This window comes from Sinocyclocheilus grahami, unplaced genomic scaffold (assembly GCF_001515645.1).
Source record: "Sinocyclocheilus grahami isolate Dianchi unplaced genomic scaffold, SAMN03320097.WGS_v1.1 scaffold698.1, whole genome shotgun sequence".
Taxonomy (NCBI): domain Eukaryota; kingdom Metazoa; phylum Chordata; class Actinopteri; order Cypriniformes; family Cyprinidae; genus Sinocyclocheilus; species Sinocyclocheilus grahami.
Genome location: NW_015505877.1, coordinates 284,985 through 309,684, shown reverse-complemented (window position 1 = coordinate 309,684; position 24,700 = coordinate 284,985). Strand labels below are relative to the sequence as shown.

At 37.6% G+C, this 24,700-nt stretch overlaps 1 protein-coding gene across 2 annotated transcripts in view; it reads left to right on the top strand.

Annotated features, from left to right (window-relative positions):
* LOC107559778 (tight junction-associated protein 1-like) overlaps positions 1 to 24,173 on the top strand; it is a 58,150-nt gene extending 33,977 nt beyond the window's left edge. Inside the window, exons 5-10 of one of the 2 annotated variants that reach the window (XM_016243729.1) lie at positions 1,532 to 1,693; positions 8,887 to 8,953; positions 12,844 to 12,873; positions 15,486 to 15,593; positions 17,475 to 17,558; positions 20,702 to 24,173. In XM_016243729.1, the coding sequence (XP_016099215.1) occupies positions 1,532 to 1,693; positions 8,887 to 8,953; positions 12,844 to 12,873; positions 15,486 to 15,593; positions 17,475 to 17,558; positions 20,702 to 22,138 (1,888 nt within the window). In that variant the 3' untranslated portion in view covers positions 22,139 to 24,173. The remainder of the gene's footprint in view (positions 1 to 1,531; positions 1,694 to 8,886; positions 8,954 to 12,843; positions 12,874 to 15,485; positions 15,594 to 17,474; positions 17,559 to 20,701) is intronic. The other variant, XM_016243730.1, reaches the window with a different exon arrangement.
* The last annotated feature ends 527 nt before the right edge of the window (positions 24,174 to 24,700 follow it).

The following is a 24,700-nucleotide window of genomic DNA, read 5'->3' as shown; positions in this document are numbered from 1 at the left end:
TATATATATATATATATATATATATAATTTTTTTTTATCAATTAATTTTTATTTTAGGATGTTAAAATAATTAATTGATCAATTTATCAATTAATTATTTTATTTTAGGATGTTAAATTGATCAAAAATCAAGAACAGCATTTATTTTAACGATTTTTTTGTAACTATATAAAAGTAAATGTAAAACACACACGAATATATCAAATTAAGACAATTTAAAGCAAAAATGGTTTTAAATAAAAGATTGTAAACTAGACAGAAAAATGGTGCTCAGAGTGAGACTTTGTAGGTAACAGGTAAGTGAAGTCATAGCCTACATGATGTTGGACTAGAAGTTACAGCTTATGTTTTGAATGAATACTCTAGACAAAAAGCAGCTGAACAATGGCATGCATTATTTAATTATTTATCTGGCTCGTATAAAATGAATCTGACTCCATTAAAATGGTTGTTAATATATAACATTTTTTCCAACAGAAGACTATTTTCTTTGAGTGCTCGTTGGAAACAGGATTTAACCTAAAGGTTCAGATCGCATTAATGTGAAAAACATTAAACCCTAGAAGCTGTGACTTACATGAGAAGCGGACAGCATAAACGAGAGACTTCAGGGATTAGCCTCCAACTCTTAAGTGAAATTATTTATTAAAAAGCAGTTAAAAATAAAATGCCACACTGAAAGGGAGACGGATGGTGCTGAGGTCCAAAAAACATCATAGAATTGTCATGAAAGTAGCCCATATGAATCATGCATGATGCAAACTGTTCTGACACATGCCACATTACTGCCACTTTTTGTAAATCTAAATTTGCACTTGAATGAGATGATGTGAAAAACATTAAACCCTAGAAGCTGTGACTTACATGAGAAGCGGACAGCATAAACGAGAGACTTCAGGGATTAGCCTCCAACTCTTAAGTGAAATTATTTATTAAAAAGCAGTTAAAAATAAAATGCCACACTGAAAGGGAGACGGATGGTGCTGAGGTCCAAAAAACATCATAGAATTGTCATGAAAGTAGCCCATATGAATCATGCATGATGCAAACTGTTCTGACACATGCCACATTTTACTGCCTTTTGGCTTCATTGATGTCAAACCTGGTGCATTGCACACACTTTTTGTAAATCTAAATTTGCACTTGAATGAGATGCTCATGATGTCGGAGAGACACCATGACAGCCGGTATCACAGCCGTCTCTTCATTGCATTTCAGTTCAGAATATGAGCTGTAAAATGATACCAAACATGACAAAGAGAGCTATTAAATGAGTGCTATATGTGTGAGCTTGCACAGATACGCATCAGGAATGTGTGTAAATGCTTTGCATGATGAATGATGAACAGACTGCAGTATTCATTTTAAAGAGTCTCTTATGCTACTGTAGTAAAATGAAAATTGAAATACTTAATAATGCTGTAGATAGTTTCCCTTTACCTCTACAATGGTGTGAACTCGATTTAACAAACAGTCACTCATGTCAGTGATGTGCTTTTCATTTCTTTCATTGCTTTCACTTATTCTGCAGGATCCTGCAGCAGCAAAATGAAGACCTCCGTCACCGGCTCTCCCAGACCACTCATAAGATGGAGGCGATGGAGACGGAGTTTGAAACCAGTCGACATTACATCCAGGCAGAGCTTGGTCGAACCAGAGACGACCTGGAGAAAATGAGAGACAAGTTCAGAAGGTTAGTTACTTTTATTCAGTAAGGATGCATTAAATAGATCAAAAGTGACAGTAAAGACTTTTAAATTGTTACAAAAAATAGTCTATTGCAAATACTGGTTTTGAAGTATAAGAATCCTTAAAAAGAGGGTTTTCAACATTGATAATAAGAAATGTTTCTTGAGCAGCAAATCAGGATATTAGAATGATTTCTGAAGGATCACGTGATGCTGAAGACTGGAGTAATGATGCTGAAAATTCAGCTTTGCATCACAGCAATAAATTGCATTTTACATTAAATTCAAATAAAAAATGGTTATTAAAAATTTTAATATTATTTCACAACAGTTGCTGTTTTTACTGTCATTTTCATCAAATAAAAGGAGCCTTTGTGAGCATAAGATATTTCTTTCTAAATTGTTCTGATCCTTTTGAAATCTTACTTTTGGACTGTAGTATATGTTTATAGCCGTGTTTTCCACAGGTACAATCACAGCCCTATCAATGAGGCCTAAAGGGATTGGCATTTCTGTCAAACCTGTTTGACTCTTCCTTCTGTTGATCCCAAACTCTTATTGTACTGGATATCATTTAGCATTTCACTATTATTATGAAAAAAATATATAATTATTCAAAGTATTTACAGCTTATAAACAAAGAACAATCATGTAGTGGCTTCCTCTCAAACCGAATCTGTAATTGAATGTAGCAGTGATATTGGTTAAATTGGATTTGACATTTAATGGGATGAAAATAAGCAAGAGTGTTGGACTGTTGTAAAGAAGTGCGAGACGAGTAAAAAAGCACCGTTGCATAAATCTGCCTGTTTCCACTGAGTGTGTTATGTTTGGTATGCAAAGTGCTGTGCAGGTTTATGCTTGAAATTAAAACGGAGTAGAAAAATTTGCAATTTCTTAAAACAAGCTTTTATTTTGACGGATTGTCATGAAGACCTTTGAGTTTGTGTATCTGATTTATTTTATTAAGTGAAATGCAGGATAAGTGGCTCTCAGAGCAGCTTTGGAGATGATGTTCATTTCCTCATACAGTGATGACAGACGCTAAAAAAAATACTCAGAGCGTCACGCATGTTTGTTAGGGATGTGCATCTCCATGACTGAGGCCGATACGATACGCATCTCGATGCATAGCCAACGATACGATACATTAAAGATACATATGAAGCAGCTACCGATGCGATGCAATACGATTCACCCCTATTACGATGCAGTGCGATCCGATTTCGATTCGATGCAATATGATTTGAAATATAAATATGAATATATGACTCATTTGAGCTTAGTAAGTACTGTAGCCTACTAGCTTACATTTGATTTACCTATTACAATAGTCCCTTTACAGTTACTGCTATCATAAAAATACACTTTATATGTAGGTTTAAAATTCTACAAAAGACACATTTAATGTCCAAAAACATGTACATTTTACTCAGAATTATTGTGCTCCTATTCGATTGCACTCTGTCTGTTTAGCGCGCATGCGAGCAGCAGCGCTCGTTCACTCGCGTCATGTTTGTTTGCATGACTTTCTAACATTTAAAGATGAAAAATATACCTGTGACATGTCAGTTATGCTCTGAGGAAAACACAAAGTCTCAAATGCATTAAACAGCACAGATATATTCGCTGATTGTCATGGTGGATCGATTTGATCCATGATCGACATAAGGTCTGCTTAAGAATAAGCGTGCACAAATTAGTGAGATTGTGTGAATTTAATTTGTCGTTAATGGAACCTTTAACTTTAGCCCAGATTGATTTGTCAGGTTATTTCAAGTCAGGTTTTGGACTTTAATCCCAGTTTTTCCTCAGGTCTCCGTGGTGTTGTGATGCATCATATTCACGCAGCAGCAGCGGTGATGAGAGCCTAATGTTTGTGTGTGTAGTCAACGAAACTCGCAGAGCAACCAACGTACACGTTTAAATGTCAGTTTGTTTGTTTTTTGCAGTTTAATATTCAGACATTAGTCCATATTGTGATTTGATTGATTGTACAGCCCTACTTTTGATTCTGTGACGTTCTGCGTTATACTGCGAATTCAATTAGTTTGACTGGATTCTATAATTCCATCTGCATTTTCTGCGTTGTTAAATCATAGGGCCCCAAAATCTCTGACTACAAAATGACAAGAGTCTTTGAGGAAAGAGGTGGATACAGCATGTTTCTTACTGAAGTTCCATGAGGGAGGGAGATGAGACATACCCCTGCAATTCATTTGAATGATTATAATCAAAGCAGCCAAGTTAATGAGCTCTTTGTAGTTACAGTGGTGTGAAAAAGTGTTGGCCCCCTTCCTGATTTCTTATTTTTTTGCATGTTTGTCACACTTTAATGTTTCAGATCATCAAACAAATTTAAATATTACACAAAGATAATGCAAGTAAATACAAAATGCAGTTTTTAAATGATGATTTCATTTATTAAGGGAAAAAAGATGTCCAAACCTACGTGGCCCTACGTGAAAAATTAATTGCCACCTCCTGTTAAATCATGAAAGAACTGCAATTAACCACATTATTTTAGAAAGCTGAGTTAAATTTCACTAGCCACACCCAGGCCTGATTACTGCCAGACCTGTTGAATCAAGAAATCACTTAAATAGAACCTGTCTGACAAAGTGAAGCATGCTTAAAGAGCAACCTATTATGCCGCGATCTAAAGAAATTCAAGAACAGATGAGAATCAAAACAGTTGACATGTATGGCAGGTTTGGACAGCTTTTTTCCCTTAATAAAATAAATAATAATTTAAAAACGGCATTTTGTATTTACTTGCATTATCTTTGTGTAATATTAAAATTAGTTTGATGATCTGAATCTTTTAAGTGTGACATGTATGCAAACAATTAAAAAAAACAGGAAGGGGGCCAACACTTTTTCACACCACTGTATATGAAGCTGGCAGCCTTCACTTTAATCACACTGACCGGTGGCTGTGTAGAGTTGCAAGGACCCCTGCTGCAGACCGCACTACAAAGCACATCAGGATCGGCAGTGCAAAGCATGCTGGTCCGGCCGACACAGTCAAGAGAAAGACGAGGAGACTGCAAACTTGCCTAGATAATAACCACATATAAAACATCTGGAAGACCTCGTTTCTCGTCAGTATTTAATCATTTTGCTGTCATGTGAGATTTCGAAGGACAACGCAGCTCTCTTGACATGAATCACAAAAAATTTAACGTTTATGGTTCCGATTCCATTAACTATTTTTTTTACTTTTTCTCTCTCATCACACTCAATTCAGACAGCAAGTTCACAATTCGTATAAAACGAAATGGCGTTTTTCGTTGTGCTGTAGTATCAGTGGCGGCACAGGAAACTATTTTAGGATGTGAACGTCATGAAAACCGTTTGGTTACAGAATTTTATAGAAATGGAACTAGTTCTGAATTTATAACTCTTGATCAGTCTGGATCTAATACACCACAGCAGTGTTTATTTGAATCATGTTTGAGTTATTTTATTTTATTTACTCATTCAGTATAATTTAAGTGGTCAGTCACAGGTTTTTCTAATCAGAATTAATTTATTTTAAATGGTTTGAATTATTACAGTAGTGTCAATTTAGTTGACTCAGCAAGTGTTCTGTTGTGCCATTAAAAAAATGTGCCTGACAGCCTAGTCTTCAGAAAATAAATACAAAAATGTTTAACAGGCAGTCAAGCAGCTCTATTGTTTGACAGATGCCTTGTGTTTTTGCCAGCTAATTAAGAACTAATCAAGTGCTGTAATGTGTTACTTTCATTACAGGTAAGGGAGGAGAACAGCAGACTGAGATTGTGGCTGATTTTAATGAGCGTGAGCTCGCTGTGAGGCTGTGTTATTTGTGTAAGGGTTTAGCGGCACAGTAATGACTGGTTCATCTGTATAACTTGCCTCTGACATGCAGACAGGTTGTTTTGTTGTTTGCTGCTTTTCTGTTCACACAGAAACCGAAGCAGAATACATAGTACAGGTGACTGCATGTCAACAGCGCATAGATTTTGATGAAAGTTAATGAAGACAAACGTTTTCTCTTTGGAATATTGTGCACTGATAATGCACAATAAGACAGGAACATGTTTTAATCTTCAAGTCCTGTTCACAACAGCACAAAAATGTGGTCTGATGTTTGAAAGCGATTTGTCTGTTCTGAATGAAAATGCAGTTTCACTCTGGAAATGTCCACTTATGGAAAAAGAGAAATACAGCACAATATGGTGTTTGTACAGTATAATATGCTGTTTGCTCATCAACATACTGATACACCCTATTTGTATGTATGCATGAAGTAACTGATATTTTTCCTAATTGCCTTTATACGTTCCCCCCCCCCCCCCCACACACACACACAAGGCAATGTGCAACTTTCGATTTCTTTGTTTGTCATTGAGAACAAAGTCAAATAACATTTGCATGTTTTCAAACAGCCGTTCGATTTTTTCATTCACTAAGATGACTATTAAACAACAACAAAAAGCAATACAGAGAAAGAGAGCCAGGTCTGTTTATGAGTGGCACCAAAACTGCAGACATGTGGCCAAAAGAGCGACTCTTATTGGTTAGCCAGTTTTCTTTGTGATGTGATTGGAAAACACCTCTGTACAAAAAAATAATAAAAAATGCATTGACGGCATGCAAATGTTTGTTCACTTTGGTTCATTCAAATTAAAATGTTTATCACGCCTAATTTGTGCACCAAACATTCTTTTTGGTATGAAAAGGTGTTTTAGCCCTGTCAAAAAAAAAAGAGGTTTAATTTTTGCACAATGCACTGGGTGGCTCCGCCCACATTGTGAAATCTCATTGGTTCAAAATCCCGTTCCATATATGTGTATATTACACCTCAGAGTTTGGCTGTGATTGTCTCTTTCATGCAGCTTTTTGGCTTTCAAGATGGACAAAAAATGACTTGTCGCAGTAAACGTCATTATGCATTTTGTTCGGAATCAGTGTTATAAGTTTAGCTTTAGATCAGCAGATCTGAGTGCAGATTTAATCACGGGCTCAGATCGGCCTGATATGCCCCTGGCGCTCTGAGTGTGCAGTGCTTTGTGATTGAGTCGGTGTATAATTTGGCTGCAATCATGCCACTTTATCTCCAATCAGGATGCATCTCTGGCTTATATGCTTTCAGACGGCAGAGAGATTGAATTGCCCAGCATTCTTTCCATCAAAAAAGTGTGGTGCTCACATTTGCTCCTCCATTTCCCCGCCTGCCACATCCTAAACCTGCATGCCAGCTCTCCGCAGATAATAGCCTAATTGGATTGCAATTGGTTAGTAATTCTGCAGCGTTGGCGTTTGAATGCCATCTCTGATCTAGCGCCGTAACATTGTCACGTGCGCTGTGGCGATTTGCACCAGGTGCTGGAGGCTCTGGGAACCCTCGAATGAGAGGTATTGTTATAGATGTTTGTTTGTTTACTTAATTACCTGTTTATTCGCAGGCCAGATGGTCTTTGTAAGCACAAATTCTGTATTCGAATTGATGCTTTCTTCTAAAAGTTCTATGAACGGAAGCCTTGGCGCCTTGTGCTGAATCTCATTTTGTGAATTCAGTGTTGATTCAATGAAGATATGAAATCAGAAGGGATCAGCATCACTTCATGTAGCCCACCCGTCATTTCTTAGATGTGTTTGGTCTTTAATACTTCTTAACCTCTGAAAATCTACTGTGTAAATTATTAATATTAAATGAATATTAAACGCATTGAGTACTATCTACATTTTTAAAGGAATAGTTTCAATCCCCTATGGCTATCCTGGCTGCTCTTTTCCATATGATGATAAACTTTGGATCTGTCGAGTAGAAGCATAAAGGTATCATAATGCCTATTCACTTCAGTTATATGAAAAAGAATGGCCAGGATAGTTTTCGTAAAACGGAAAGTAAGTCATATAATGAGAGATTTTGATTTTGTGTGAATGACCTGTTTTTACTACAAAATATCCAAAAAGCACATTGAAAAATTAGTAGTGTCTTAAAAAATATTCATAAAACAGTAGGTAAAAATACTCTGAATAACATTGATGTTTTCACACATATGATGATCACAGTTTTGGGCACGGTGATGGTTTCTGTTCTCTGCAGTAGTAGCATCAGATCTTTTTATCCTTATTGTGACGTATATATATATAGGGCAGGGATCTATCTGTCGGTTGTTGATTGGATTTTAAGATGTGGATGTTACATTTTGATTAAATATTATGAGGTCCAAACAAAATGTAAAAAATTAAGCTTACATAGATGAGTCATTCACAATAAAATCTATCTCATGCATTTGAAAAAAAGGTACCAAAAAAAAAAAAAAATTAAGCAGTACAACTATTTTCAACATTGATAATAATAGCATCAAATCAGCATATTAGAATGATTTCTGAAGGATCATGTGACACTGAAGACTGGAGTAATGATGCTGAAAATTCAGATTTGATCACAGGAACATTTTAAGATATATTCAGAAAACAGTTGTTATAAATTATAATAATATTCCCACAATATTGTTGTTTGTACTGCAAATAAATACAGCCTTGGTGAGCATACCAGACTGCCAGTGTATACAGTATATGTTACATTATTTTAAGTTTAAACTGAATTATTCACATTCTTAAATTTGTGATAGAAAACAAACAAGAAGTACTTTTTGGCATCATTCTATGCCAGATATGCTACCAATATATTGTATATGACTTGAGAGTACTGAAATGAGAAAAAAAAATGCCTTGACTTTTTATTTGGAATATTTTATCAGCAAAAAAAAAAAAACTGTTCAAAAGACTTGCACGGAGGATAAGCTTAATGACTTTTTGTGATGAAAATGTCTCTCTTTTACCTCTTCTGGCTTATTCTGTATTCTGCGTTGGAGTTGTGACCGCTTGAGGATTTGATGACTTTAACATCAGACACACTCTCCTACAGCTCGGTGTTTGAAATATAAGGTCTTTTTATTGCAATGACTTGTGAATATTTCTTCAGCTGCCGTACCTCTGCCTTTAGCTGAGACAAGCTCCGGTGAGCTTCAGAGAGCCGACGGGATGCGGTAGCATTTCCCAGCACAGCAGAGAAGTCCTGTACGGTTTCCTGTGTTGTTTTATGTCAATGGCCATCATGTCCATCTCAATCCCACACCGCACCAGGATTTATCATATAAGATCTGGATATAGCTTTATACCTTGACAATGACGTACATTTGTTTTGTTTCCCCCACAGACTGCAGAACAGCTACACGGCGTCTCAGAGAGCTAATCAGGACCTGGAGGAGAAACTTCACGCCCTGGTAACCTTTACACTTCACTTTCCCATTCTGACGTCCTTTATCTTAAACACTGATGTCTTTAATTGGTCCTTGTGCCCTAACGAGGCCACTGTCAGTCAGTTTGTCACAAGTATTATGAACTGTAATTGAGGAACCTTTTGCTTTGTTTCATTCTCCAGGGAATAGCAAACAAGTAACAGTATTTTCCACTGGGAAAACTGTTGTTGGAAGACAAGCAACAGGGATTGTGTTGCTTTGATTCGCACTTGAGATAAAAACGCAGTTATTCTTGCATTGTGTTTTAAATTGTTGCAGTTCTGCTACAAACCAACTGTGAGTTTTGTTTACTCGCCAAGTGTAAAGCCAAATCTGACTCGCTTTTGGCTCTTTCTGGATGTTCATTTTGGGCTCTGCCTTTATAGTTGAGCTGTGATGGGCAAATAATCATGCCATGGATGATCGTAGTCACTTCCCACTGCTCTCAGCTCACTTAAAACAGTGTGTGAGCACACTCCTGTTGTCAGGATTTTCCTAAATACTTCAACTGTTCACATCACACAATTTAAAGTAACAATGAAATCAAAATGGACCGTTCTTATTTTTTTGTATGGAATATTCCAGTTATAAATACTTTATTCACGCACATCATTGTTTTTTTTATCCACGTGCCCTTGTAATCTTTAATTAGCGCTGTCAAAATAAAAGTCCTGCCTCTTACCAAACATGCCAAATTTTTTTTTTTTTACCAAATATTGACTTATATATCAGCCTTGGTGATATATCCGTCAACCACTAATTTTTAATAATGTACTAATCTTTGCAATGCGTTCGAATTTGAATAAGCGCTTTCAAGCGTCAAAAAGTACTCCAAAAGCTATTGAATAGCTTCAAAAGAGTGTTTGTTCCTATTTTGGAGCTTTTCAACCCTTCATTTACATAAATTTAAAAAGAATAACCAGGATTTTCATCAAAAAAATTCACCTTTTATGTTGCACAGAAAAGAAAGTCATGCAGGTATAGGTCCGACGTGAGCGTGAGACAATGATGAGAATTTACTTTTCTGGGTGAACTATCCCTTTAAGTGGATCAAAGATTTTCAAGCATTGATGTTAAATGTATTCAGTTTTTCATGGCATAGGCTATAAAACATTTCTGCAGGAAAAGACCCATGATACTGCAGTGTTGACGTGCTGTCAATCATTTGCCACTCTAATACTGTTTCAAATTCAGCCACAAGAAATCTAAGCAGATTCCGCTCCCTTTTAAAATGATTGATTTGCCATTGATGTTTTTTTTCCGTTCAAAAAAAAAGAAGAACAAATGCAGAGAGCCCCGAATGACCACTCTGGTTGTGGTCAAAATTGTCACAGTTAAGTCCGTGCTGATGGATCAGTCAGGCGATTTGGTAGCAGACAGAAATCTGCATGTTTTTGCATGCTTTTTTTTCATAAAAGCTTTGTTTGGATGAAAATGTTCTGTGCTTTAGTGCTCAACCAAAGACAAAGTAATTGTCTGAGAACAATCGAGAGGGAAAAAAATGAACAACATCAAAAGCTAAAGATTGAATAAATGTACAAATGTGTCCCTAAGCCTCTTTTTCTTTAGTAAGTATAAAACGATTCCCACTGGATCTTCTAATACATCATAACTGTCACCGACTGCAGTCAATGTTATTCAGTTAGGATGAATGCTGTTTTAAGATTATTTGAATGTGATTATGCATCACAGAAACCATGCGTCCTGTGTTCAGTATGATGCATTCATTAAAATATCTTTGGAAACCGCTGTTGGTTGTTGTAATACATTTTTAAAGGATTTCATGTTTTATTAAAGCCAATATGAATCAAAATTTTCCCCCGACTCTGCCTTTTTCCAGCTTCGCTCAAATGAAAATTGAATCAAACATGCATCTATAATAAGTTATTTTAGGAATCTTTTATCACTCTTAGGTGCTCTGCAAAATTATCTCTAGAGTAATTTAACATGACTGGGAGACTTCAGAACGAGCCGCTCGCTCTTAATCACGTCTGAAGACTCCATGCGTGTATAAGGACAGCATTAGCTCTCGATGATTTATTGTTCATTTTCAATTAAATCCCAGCGGTATCTTAGGTATCTGAGATCTCATATCCATGACCTCTGCATAGAGCTTTGCCAGTCACAGGTGAAACGGGTGGCATTCTGCTCAGTAATCTCTCGTCGTGGAGACGGGGATTATCCCGGCCGACCTGTTCCACCTCGTGAAGGGCCCATTGTTTCTTACTGTAGGTGCTTTCGGGACGCAAGCTCACTCAGAGTGCTGCTTTAGTGAAATCATCTCTCCAAATACAACCAGCAGGCAGCAATAATGTGGAAATGTGTTTTCACTGTAGATTTACAACAACATTTTAGGAAGAGAGTTATAAAATCATCTGTTTCTGGTTGCTGATTGGTTAATACAGTGTCTTCAACAATGATTGAAACACAGAAAAAAAATGTTCCTGTGATTGAACTTTTGTTTGAATTTAAGTGCACAATTTGTTTTTGTTCCTTTGCAAACATTGCTGCTCTGGACCAATGTGTTTTGTATAAATGGCTATACAGATGAAGCAGTGAAACTGAAATTAGGCACCAGAGGCCATGCTATGTTGTGAATATTGTCACAGCTGAAGGAGTTGCCCTATATTCACAATATATCTCTGATGTTGCTTCAGTTTCACCAGTGTTATTTTAGTATTACTGTTATAATAGTATATTATTTTTTAATAATGTGAATTATACTTTTATTTTTATATTTTCAGTTTTCATTTTAGTTTTTGTTAATTTTGTTGGGGTTTTTTTGTAGTTTTTTTTCTTTTTAGCTTTATTTCATGTTTAGTTTCAGTAATTTTAGTACTTCTAAAACCAACGTCACTGCACCCGTTTACCAAGAAATTTTGGAGCACTTCATGCTTCCTTCTGCTGACCAGCTTTTTGAAGATGCTGATTTCATTTTCCAGCAGGATTTGGCACCTGCCCACACTGCCAAAAGCACCAAAAGTTGGTTAAATTACCATGGTGTTGGTGTGCTTGACTGGCCAGCAAACTCACCAGACCTGAACCCTATAGAGAATCTATGGGGTATTGTCAAGAGGAAAATGAGAAACAAGAGACCAAAAAATGTAGATGAGCTGAAGGCCACTGTCAAAGAAACCTGGGCTTCCATACCACCTCAGCAGTGCCACAAACGTATCACCTCCATGCCACGCCGAATTGAGGCAGTAATTAAAGCAAAAGGAGCCCCTACCAAGTATTGAGTACATGTACAGTAAATGAACATACTTTCCAGAAGGCCAACAATTCACTAAAAATGTTTTTTTTATTGGTCTTATGAAGTATTCTAATTTGTTGAGATAGTGAATTGGTGGGTTTTTGTTAAATGTGAGCCAAAATCTTCACAATTAAAAGAACCAAAGACTTCAGTCTGTGTGCACTGAATTTATTTAATACACGAGTTTCACAATTTGAGGTGAATTACTGAAATAAATGAACTTTTCCACGACATTCTAATTTATTGAGATGCACCTGTATCCTATCCATCTATCCATCCTAAACTACTGGCCAGTCTTTCTCAAGCCAACATCAAAGTTTGTCTTGACAAACTTTATTTTTTATTTCAGCTTTATTTTAGTTACTACAATCTTTTTAATAGGTTTAATTTAAGTTTCACAGGATAATTATTTTTAACTAATGACTACGGTGTCTTTCTCATGACTAGTTTCTATCTTTCTGTCCTCTTTCTTTCTTGTCTGTACTTGCTTGTAGACATACAGGTTAATGAAAATATAAAAATAAGTGCAAAATTAAATCTTTCTCTTCCTTTCTTTCTTCCTTTCCTCTCCCCTCATGCTGCCTTGTGACTTTGGGTATTTCATCATCATCATCATCATCAGGCTGCCATCAGTCAAACTTGGGTCTATGCAGTTGCGTTCTCATTCTCTCTCTTTATCCAGTTCCTTCTGTCCGTCTCTGCTTTCCCAATAAGTATCGCCGTGGATATCATTCCCATGAGTCATTGCATCTCCTTCCTGCCTCCTCTCCTCTCTTCCTGCAGTAGATGGCCGGATATAGATGTGGCCATGCCTGTGTGTGTGTGTGTGTTTGCATGTAAACGGGGATTCTGGGATAGATGTCACGCAATAGATGGCAGTCCAAATGTTTACCACAGTGGTTAAAATGCATAGCACAACTTTGCAAACACTGTAAGAAAAGGAAATGTTCATTAAAAACAGTGAATTACAAATTATATTTTTACACAATTTAAGGCCACTGCAAGATAGAAACACTATATAGGGCCATTCTTTGTGAAAGTGAGCAATAAATCTCTTCTGTAAGGCCATTAGTGAAGTCTTCTGTAACAATGGACGTGCAATACACTACCCATAATCCTGAAGAGAGATCAACCAATAATGGCAAAGCTAAACAGTCAGACCACCCGAAGCCAAACCGTCTGGCTCCGGGTTTAGCCGGACCGGAATTTTTTCCTTAATTCCATGTTTTCTGTTTTAATTTTTCTGGACTCCGAATTAATGGTTTAAATTTTAATAATCAAACATTTATAATCAGTAAAATTCATAAAACTAGAATGAACTTTCTTCTTATATTAACTAACATACTCTACGATTAGCTCAGTGAATAATAATAAAAAAAAAACATAGACCTGGCTAGAACAAGCAGGGTGATACAAAATTGTGAAAGGGCGTTCCTGTAGCGATACCAGTACAATATCTCACAGTTCTCAACCAATCAGATTTGAGAACCAGAACGAACTGTTGTATAAATATAAATATATATACAGTATCTCACAGAAGTGAGTACACCCCTCACATTTTTGTAAATATTTTATTATATCTTTTCATGTCACAACACTGAAGAAATGACACTTTGCTGCAATGTAAAGTAGTGAGTGTACAGCTTGTATAACAGTGTAAATTTGCTGTCCCCTCAAAATAACTCAACACACAGCCATTGATGTCTAAACCACTGGCCACAAAAGTGAGTACACCCCTAAGTGAAAATGTCCAAATTAGGCCCAATTAGCCATTTTCTCTCCCCGGTGTGATTAATTTAAATGTAAGTACATAGTAGTTAAAGCCACTTGAAATAAAGTGGGAGCCAATATTCAATATAACAATATCTTAATAGCTACAAATGATCATTTTGCAGCTATGTTGGTCAAAATAACATGACATGTAACGGATGTCCTTGTGTAGGTTGCAGGTAGACAGACATATATGATATTATACGGGCATATATTTCATAAACAAAGGATGCATTCTTAGTCAATTATGAAACCTTTTAGAGTAGCAACAAAGCGCAGACACATGTTGGCATTTTGACCACTTGACTACAACTTTGGATGGTGTGAATGCAGATGTTAAACTGATCAAAACAGTTCCTTTCGATCCCTGATTTCTATCCCTGTTTCCGTCAGATGTGCTGTGCATTATACTGGCTTTTGCATTGCCGTTATTACATGTGGACTCTGCATTTTGTTGAAAGGCTGCCCCCTCCTTAACTGTCTTTTATTGGTCCACATTGTCCACTTCAGTCAAACAGTGATTATAAAGATAATTGCTTTGTTATGGACATGCCACGCTCCAGATTAAGGGTCACAGTGTCTGTCAGTGTCTACTTTTTCTCAGTGTCTCTCTTTGTATCTCTCTGTCTCCGCTTAAACCAAGAGCCGGCAGGGCTGAAGTGCGTCTTAAGTATCAAAGCTTCTGCTAAGTATGTCCTCTTTAAAGTTTTTCAAGAGCTTTTGTTCAGTCATTTTTGTGCAAAGACATTTCAGACTTTGCTACCACGGCAGAAGTGAAGTGTCTTCAGACAGCACTCTCACTCCTCAATTAGAAAAACACTGAACTCAGACAGAAAGTCAGACAGAAGACGTTTTAGCACAACTGTTTTCAACTGATAAATGTTTCTTTGAGCATTAAATCAGCATATCTGAATGATTTCTGAAGGATCACGTGACACTGAAGACTGGAGTAATGATGCTGAAAATTCAGCTTTGCATCACAGGAATAAATTGCATGTTGAAATATATTCAAATAGAAAACAAGTAATTTAATATTGTTACAATAAATTCTTGCCTTTCTCAAACTTTTGAATGGTAGAGTATATGGACTTCTGTTTCTTTTTGGAGTTGAGTGATCAGTATGAGCTGTCATTGTACGAAAGTTTGAACTTTTGAGTTTGAAAACACAAGATGGTAAGTAAAGTTGGTTTATCAAAGACAGACCTAATTGGACAGAAATTTTGGAGATCGAGACACGTCAAGAGAAGAGTGATGCTTATTTGCAATGAGATTATCAATTGATTCCTTTCCTGCTTTTTTTCGTTTTCCTCATGGGCTGTGCCTCAAAAACATTCCCAGGCTCTTTGGATGACTTTTTCTTTGCAGCTGGTGCCATGTCAGCAATGAAATTAGGACTGAAGAAAAACTTGTTTTAGTGTGTTGTTGAGAGAGGTTGAACCTCATCTGAGACCTTTCACATTAAAGTTTACATGAATGTCTTTTTTCTCCTTACAGCTCCATAAAGTGGAAAGAGACAAGAAAACCATGGACCAAGAGATAGTGGAGCTCACGAATAAACTCGTGGATGCCAAAAACACTATTGACAAGCTGGAGGAACTGAATGTACGTGTGATATCAGAGCTTTTTGTGTGTTTGGGTTTGAGGCAAGTTTTGGACTCGGGTTGTCAGAGCCGCAGTGTTACAGGGATTGATAACTACTGGAGCTGAAAATTGAAAGTTGCATGAGGAGGATCTGGGCTGAGATTTCACAGAAGTCTACTGTCAGATTCCAGAAATGATGTCTGGCTTTTGGAGCTTTACTGTGGAACAAGCGAAAATCTCCTTATTCCTTATTCCTTCTCATTTTAAGATTCAAACTGCATTTAAACAACATACACTTCCCACAAGGCTAGCATTTTTAAATGAAAAAAAAGTCTTTTAAATCATTTGTGGGACTATTTTCATGAGGAAGCCCTTTATTCATAATGAGAGATTTGATTCACATTATATAAACACTGTATTCAAGTGACACTGGAGTGTAAACTAGCTGACAGATATTCTGACAATGCTTTTTTTTTTTTTTAAGATTTTGAGTAACTCCACGAGGAATAACAAAGCACCAGAATGCAGGTCGTTCTGAGATGTGCCTTTATTACACCACATGTATGAAACAGTGCCACAGGGAACTAATTATAGCACTGGAGAAACTGATAGCCATCTGTTTGCGGTGTTTAAACAGAGCGCTTCATCTCCTTAGACAGATAGAGCATACATCAATCATAGCTCGTTCCTCTGAGGTTGATGTTAGGAGAATTTTTTTCCCCTTTATGGGCTTTTTTTTTTTAGTTATTGATCCTGAAGACTGCTACCTTGGGTGCCATTTTCCTTGGTTTACTTATAAAGTGTCAGTCAAAGATTTGGACAGAACTACTCATACATATTTTTCAACATATTAGAACAGTGGTTCTCAACCAGGGGTCCAGACCCCACTAGGGGTCTCAGCAAACTTTTAAGGGAACCTCAAGGTGACTTCTAATGATTTAAAATGATATACCAAATAAGTTAAACAAGTAGAAATTAATATATTTTAATTCACGCCCTCAACAAGGTTTTTTTTTTTTCCTTTAAAGAACCAGGGTTCCCTGCAGTCTTTAAAAAACTAAATATACTGAAATCTATTTTAAAAGTGTGTTTTTTTATTTATTTATTTATTTTTTATAATTATTATTTATTTTTTTAAGACCTGGAAAAGTTATGTAAAATTATAGAATTTTAAAATGTTATGGGCATTTTAATGAAGAATCTATATTTTACTAGTTATGCCAAGCTGTAAAATATTTTATTAGGTTGAAATATTTTTTAAATCCTTATCTAACTGTTCACAAACACCTGGAAGATTGGTTCATTGGTTAAAAAGAGTAGGAAGAATATTAAGCTCCTAAAACTTCTGGAATGTTAAAGTTGAATTTTTATTATTTTATTATTTTTATTATTAGAACAAAAAACTGGAGATTAAAATCAGTTCCGAAAACGAAATTAGACAGAAGAGTCAAAGGAGTCAAAAAGGTTTAGAACCCCCGTTTTAGAGTAACAGTAAGTCAATAAAATATTAAATTAATCAGTATTGGAATTATTCTTTGTCTATACTCTGCTCAATCAACATCCTGGGATGCTTTTTAAACAGTGTTGGAGTTCACATGCATGCTGGACACTAGTTGGCTTTAAAAAAAACAAAGAATCATTCATAAGCACAACTTGCATTCATTTACAAATCTGATTTCAAACTATAAGCATTTAACTCAGCAGATTTGTAAAGAAGCATATGCATGTCCAAACACTGACTCATACTGTGTGTGTGTGTGTTTGCGTTTCTTCTTTCATAAATGACCATTTCAGTTTAATTTAAGAAAAGCGTCATTCCAAACAGTGGATGTTGAAGGCTCTTTTCTGAATTTGATGTGTTCTCAAATCTGTTTCCCTGACGCATTTTCTCTCCTCGTGCAGGAACGGTATCGGCAAGATTGCAATTTGGCTGTGCAGCTGTTGAAGTGCAATAAATCGCATTTCAGGAACCACAAGTTTGCTGATGTAAGTAGTAGAATCTGTTTCTCAGTTTTAAAGCACACCCCCCTCCCACATTTTTAGGAACCGTTCACCAAAAATTCAAATTCTGTCATTTACTCACCCTCTCTGACGTTTGTAAAGCACAGTAGGTTATGTTAAGCGCATTGTCTGAGCATCACTTTTCTATTCAACGAAAACGGATTACTTTATAGTTTCCATGCTCCAAAAACAGCCAAACAGCACTATAAAATAATTACCATTGAATTCCATTTATCTGTACTCTGGTTTGGAACGACATGAGGATGAGTAAATGATATCAGAATTTAAATTTTTGTCTGAACTATCCCTGCAGCGCAGGACTTGTTGGCGTCTGAATGTGTTTTGCACTCCGCAGTGACACTCGTGGACGGTGCTGAGAGAGAGAGAGAGAGAGAGAGTGTGCACGATTGCCCAGTGATTTTATTGTTAGGGACATGGACCTCTGATTTTACCGATTGGGATCAGAGAGGAATAGTCAGAAAAATTAAGAGAAAGAGACCAAAAGAATAGAGAGAGGTGTTAAGCCGCAACACTGGTTACGCCACTTGCACCGACCCCAACCCGTCATTTAGATTTTTTGTAGTAGCCTAATAAAAATTTAGTTCAGTAAAAGAACAGACACTACAATTAAAAACTGAGCGCGGCTGCTCAATGCAGCATGCCGAACGACAGTCGCATCACAGATCAGATTTCATTTCTCCAGTGAGGAGAGTGAGTCTAAGGTGATTTTGGAAGGTTTTTTTAAACATTAGTTTCTTATTTAATTGGTTCCACATCGTTTGCTGATTTTTACTTTATTTAAACTTTGTGTCATTTATTTATTTTATTTGACATCAAGGCGTATGCCGTGCCTCCAAGCTTTCTTACTCGTTTTGCTAATAAACGTTCTACGTTTCTTATTTATTTGGTTATAAATAATACATGTTTATACATGTTTACTTATCCTATTTCCAGTTTTGTATACCTATTTAAACTTTATGCAAGTTATTTGTTATTTTATATACAATATAAAAGCATGGTGTATTTTTATTTGTTTTGTTAATAAAAGTTCTATGTTTTATATATAGGCTAAAGTGAGTTTGACGTTGTATTTTGTTGTTGCATTCAAGCAACTGCCGCTAATTCAAAAGTGAAAGTAAAATGTGCACGGCGCTTTTAAGCTATTTAAAAGCAAAGGAAAGCGAGGAAAATAGAGAAAATTCAAACAAACAATTGCTTTACGCCGAATTACCGCTATTTGAAAGTGAAAGTAAAATGCGCACGCCGCTTTTACAAGCTATTTAAAAGCGAGAGAAAGAGGGAACGCCCCCACCCCCGCCCCCACGGTGATACCGGTATTACCGGTGTTGTCACACGTCGATTAACCGGTGGGAAAATTTCCTCACAGTCACAACCCTAGCAAGGGTTTAAAAAAAAAATAGCCATGTCTGCAGGATGTGCTTTATGACAGTGTTTAGCATGGAGAGTGTCTGTTAGGGCAGTCGTGCTGCGAGACATGGCTGGTCTTTGGTCTCGCTGGCAGAGAAAAGGCACAGTATTGACAAGGTGCCAAACTCCAGACACATCCGTCTGTTTGGCCTTTGTGTCTGTCTGTGGGGGAAAATAGGACAGATTTCAGGCTGATGGACAGCTCTGTGGGTACAAGAACAGAGACATATAATAAGACAGCTTGACCCCATGGGCATATGGGTATTGAACACATCGGGACATTATCACCTGTGGCCTGCGCTCTACATTAAACCCATCTATCACTCTGTCTGCCCTTGTTGTTTTATTCTGCAAACAGCATTAAGTCCTGACCAAAGCATGGGTAACACTTTTTGCATATTTGCTCTTGTTTTAAATGCATTAACTTTAGGCACCTTTTTATATTTAGTTATTTGTATTAGATTTTTGCCTAGAGATGGGTATAAAATTTAAATGATCATTTACTGGAGTATTGTAGTACTTTGTGCAACATCTGACTTCCCACACTCTAGCATGTGATGCTGCACTGGTCAATTAATTTATGGAGCATCATGTAGATTTCTAAACTAGAAGGCCATGAGGGGGGTCATGATTGGAAGTTTGGTCTGGACCGATCAATTTTCCCGTGCCCCACGCTCAGAGGAAGTAAGGACTTTGTGGGTAACTGCTGCCACACAGGATCCTTACAACATAAAGCTGAGCAGGGCTGTGTGAGATCACTGATTTTTCCTTCCTTTTTTCCACAAATCAATGACTTGGCCTGGCTTCGTGAAATTGTGTCACACTACAGAATGAAATAAAGGCCTCATCACCTGCCTTTTTTCTTTTAGTCTCTCTCTTTTTCTCTGTCTGTCTCACCCCTCTTCAGTAATAATCTAATTTGAGGTGAGCTTCTTACTCTTTATTCTCCTTCCACATCAGGGCGGGCAGACATTAGATGGTGTTAAATGAAAAACACTATTTTCTGCTTTTCTTGATCAAGACTGAGATAACCTTCATTCGGGCAGAATGGTAGATAGGCTTCATTGAACATCCTATTCATATCCCAGTGCATGTTAGTGAAATTGCACCTTTTAAGATTACTTGCAAAAAAGGATTCATCCACAAAATGTGCAAGCTACATAGATCTCATAACAACAGATGTGGTCCCAAGAAAAAGATAAAAGATTGAGATTGTTTATTTCCCTTGATGTCATTCCAAACCCTTTTCAAACTTACTTTCTTGGAAGCAGAAAATTGTATGGACTATTTATTTTATAGTACTGTCTTGTCCTTTTTGGAGCTTGACTCCCCCAAATCACTGCTGCGTCTATTGCATGAGAAAAACATTAGTACATTTCACAGTTTATGTTCCATGTAAGAATTATGCATTCATATTTTAAGGCTGTCATAATAAAAAGTCTTATGCCTAGACACGGAATTAACCCTGATTATCTATTCAAATAAGGCCATTTGAATGCCTGTTGCTGGTTACAATACATTTCTCATTATCCAGAATTTTTTCAGGTTGATGGATAACATTTCATTTTCAGGAATCTTTTTTTTTATCTATAATAGTTTTTTAAATGTTGAAACCAATGTATAACATGAACTCTACTGCAGGAAAAAAAAAAAAATTTCACGCTTGTATGTTTGTTTATTTTCTCTATAATGTTTTGCAGTTGCCATATGAGCTACAGGACATGGTGAACAAGCACATGAAGAGCAGCTTGCCTAACAAGACTCCGGGCTCTCAGGGAGCTCAAGCCCAGGATCCTGACACTCTAAGCCTGACTCCCGCAGATGTAGTGCCCACTTCGGTGATCGCTCGTGTTCTTGAGAAACCGGAGCCCCTGGTGCTCAACTCAGCCCAGTCTAGCAGCAGTGCAGGTCGGCCAGTGGCTGAAGATGTGTTCGTACACGTGGACATGACAGGACCCCAAGACGATAGTGGAGGCCGTGAAAATGGGGACCCTGTTCATGCCAGGTCTCCTGTGGGACCTAGCTCTGATCAGCAGCATGTAAACGGCATGTGTCAAAGCCAGGGCAGCCTGGATGGGCCAACTGGAGAAGATGGGGCAGCCCCCTCTTTTGAGAAGTTGAATCCTTACCCAGCACCTCCACCACCAAACCCGCTGTACCCTGGTCGCAAAGTGATTGAGTTCACTTCTGATGACAAAGTCAAGATTCCCAAAAACAGCCCACTGCCCAATTGTACCTACGCTACTCGTCAGGCCATTTCTCTCAGTCTTGTACAGAACGAAGAAGAGGCAGCCGAGCGCCAGCGCACCGTGCCCAATAGCCCTGCTGTATCTGATGGGGGCTGGCGCTCTGGGACCTCCTCATCTTCTGGTGGTGGGCATGCTTCTCACCAGCACACACCTCCACAGATGGATGCTACGGACACTCTCTCCAGTCATTCGAGTCCCTTTAGCAGCCCCCCTCAGCCTCCGAGCGCCTTTGCAAGCTCTGGTAGCTCTGAGGAGGACCTACTGGCCAACTGGCAGCGCATGTTTGTAGAAAAAACGGCACCATCCACAGAAGGCTCCCTTGTCAACCGCACATCCTTCAGCAGTGAGACGTTAAAAGATCTCCAAAGAAGTCACAATGGAAAATCAGGAGTAGGGGCTTTGAGAGGTGCTTACTCTGATGGCGAGGAGGGATCCTCAGCCCAGAGCTGGACAGCAAGTAGAGAGTCCAGTTTGGATACAGACACCAGCAGCATGGCAGACCTCCGGGCAAAAAAGACACAATATGGTGGTGACTTTTCCCAGGAAGAGGGTGAACACCTACTGACGGCCCTTGATCCACTTGACAATGATGGTGCTAGTGGTGATACCATGGTCACCATTGAGAGCAGTCCAGCCTCTGCTAAGCGTCAAGAGTTTGCTGAAGATGCCGGCTCAGCAGGAAGTTCAGCTGAGGAGCGAGATATCCTACCCCAGGACTTTCCTGTCATTGGCTCAAGGGTCCTAGCTGCCCTTGAGGATTATGCAGACAAGCCCCCTCGGACGGGCTCCTCACGACCTCTGAAGAGCCCCAAGAGAATGGGGATTCATCACTTGCACCGCAAAGACAGCCTTACCAGAGCTCAAGAGCATGGAAACTTGCTGGACTGAGACTTCCAGGCTTATTCTTCTCTTCTTTTTTGTTTGTTTGACCTTGAGTGCTCTTCGTCTTACTAGCAATCACTAGGCATAGCAGCACACAACAAGTGGAAGGGATCGGAGCAGCATTGCTGTAGTTATCCCTGATCATGCTGCTGTCGCTGAGGCATCATTGTAACTCTTCTGTCCTCTCTCTGAGGCATGGAGCTCTCTTATCTGTGGAACCTACGGTATTGATGGAAACTGTGGTGAACTACCGGCTGCAACTTCAGTCAGTCCCGCTTTGAGTGCTTCAGGGATCGTACAAGAATGTCATAGTCTGAATTAAGGTGATTTTCACCAGTACAATACTTGATTCTATTTGATGTGACGTGATTGAGTGGGCAACAGCAGGACATAACCATACAATCACACTTCTGAAAGAGTTCTTCAAAGGTGACAAGATTGAGCAGCATTAGGATTGATCCCTGTGGCACTGTGTGGACATGGAACATCTCACATAATGGGTGTTTTGACATTTGCTTTTGCCCTCGGGTGAGAGCTTTCTACCCAGATAATGACATCTTTCCAGTATCCCAGTACAAGTCCTTTGTTGAGATTGGGATGGCACCAAATGGCCACAGCTTCACAGATACCACTGTGTCAGGTATTCTGCTGGTTGAAGAAGATTAAATGTAATCTATGAGACTCTCTTGTCAATTTTCAGTGCCTAACCCTTGCTCTGACAGAGGGGGATCTCCATCACCCTTTAAAAGAACATCTTGCTCCTTTAGCCTGCTTATAGTCATCATAAACTGAGAGGATCCTTCACCTCAATTTTTCAGTTACCTCTTTTATCTTTACCACTGTATTTCAACACTCAACCTAAAGACAGCTTTTGTACTTAATTTGAATTATGTATTAATATTAGAATTTTGATTTTGATGTATTCAGTATATGTTTTAATGATCAAGAACTTGGATATACTTCCTGATTTTCATTCTCACCTGTTTTGTTTGACTAATGGTATTTAAAACTGATTTTAAGTAAGTATCTAGAGTTTTTTTTGTGTATTTATTTCTCTTTTGCTGAAGTGTCCCATTACTTCCCTCAAAACAGTTAAGCACTTGCAGAAGTGTTTAAGAAGTGCTCAGGTTACTGAATTCTGTCATGAAATGAAATGGTATACAATCCCTTACATATTCACACATTAGTTGTTACACAGTAATACAACAGAAATGCAAGCAGTGCTGTATTTGGCATTTTAAATATTTAATCTGGAAAAAAAATATTTCATTCAAAGTTCAGTATTTAAAAGTAAAAATATTCTACGAGTAAGGCTAAAACATTTAAATGTGTCATTGGTATTTTATGTCCTCCAATTTAGAGCTGTTAATGTGTCCCCTCGCTGCTGACGGCACAAATTGCTATTCGGAGGGCATATTAATATTTCAAAAACTATGCATATAGTACTATGTAAAAACACCACAAAAACTTAGCGAAGTATTCTGTCTGTTATGATTACATTACTGAATTCTAAAAAAAACAACAACAATGAGCTAAAAAGCCGAGACTTCAGCCAGAAACATGCCTTTGTTGGAGAGTGTCACAGACAAAAACACATTATTTAGATGATTTCTGTTTATTTGTTTGCTTTAAACCCTGATTTCAAGAAAAGCCATGTTTTGATCTTAACGAATGTAATCACCTTTATGTAGCATCTATTTTCATTGATTCCTTATTATTCTTTAGCTGATCGCACTGTTGTATGTACTTTAAGGGGAATGTGCGTCCCGCCATCATTTGGTTTGTTTTTCTGTGTGTATTTTTGTGTGGAAATCTGATTTCTCATGATTATGGATCATCAGTCTGTCCAGAAGATACTTAATACAATTTTATTTTTCTTCTTCTTCAGCCATTTCATTTCAAGTCTTGTTGTTCAAATAGCATTTTAACATTTATCAGCTTTTCTCAAACGAGTTTCAGATGCAACAACTACAAGCATCCTCATTCTTTTGTTTTGATGAATATATTTTAGAGACGATTAAACTCTGCGTTGCCTTTTTAAGTGCTTGCTTTGTGTTCTTTTTATTTACAGTAAGTTGTAGTTTGTTGTCCAGATGTCCCACCCTGGGTCAAGTACTTCATGCAGTAGTGTACTTTAAAAATCAGTGTATTTTTTTTAGTAAGTGGACACCCCATTCTCTCCACCCATACTGACTTGAGACCTTTGCCCCACTGGTGATACGCAGCAGTATTCTTCATGCGTTAGAGTATGTTGTGTACTTATGATTTTTAGGGTTTGTCTATTATTTATGAACATATCAGCGAATCAGAAGGTACAGCAGCATGTATTACTTTTTAACGGTATTCCTGGAAGGACATCAGACTTTTGTAAAATGCTTGCTGTATATATTCACCTCATAGCTGGTCTGCCACAGCCTTGAATAATTCAGCTATATGTAACTCAGTGAAGGGCAGAATGTGCGATCCAAGTCCACACTTACTCTTCTTGTCTTACACTTTGGTCTTCATATGAAGTTATCAGTCTTGCTCTGCAATATATTGGACTGCCATTAATAGCCCATGATTAAT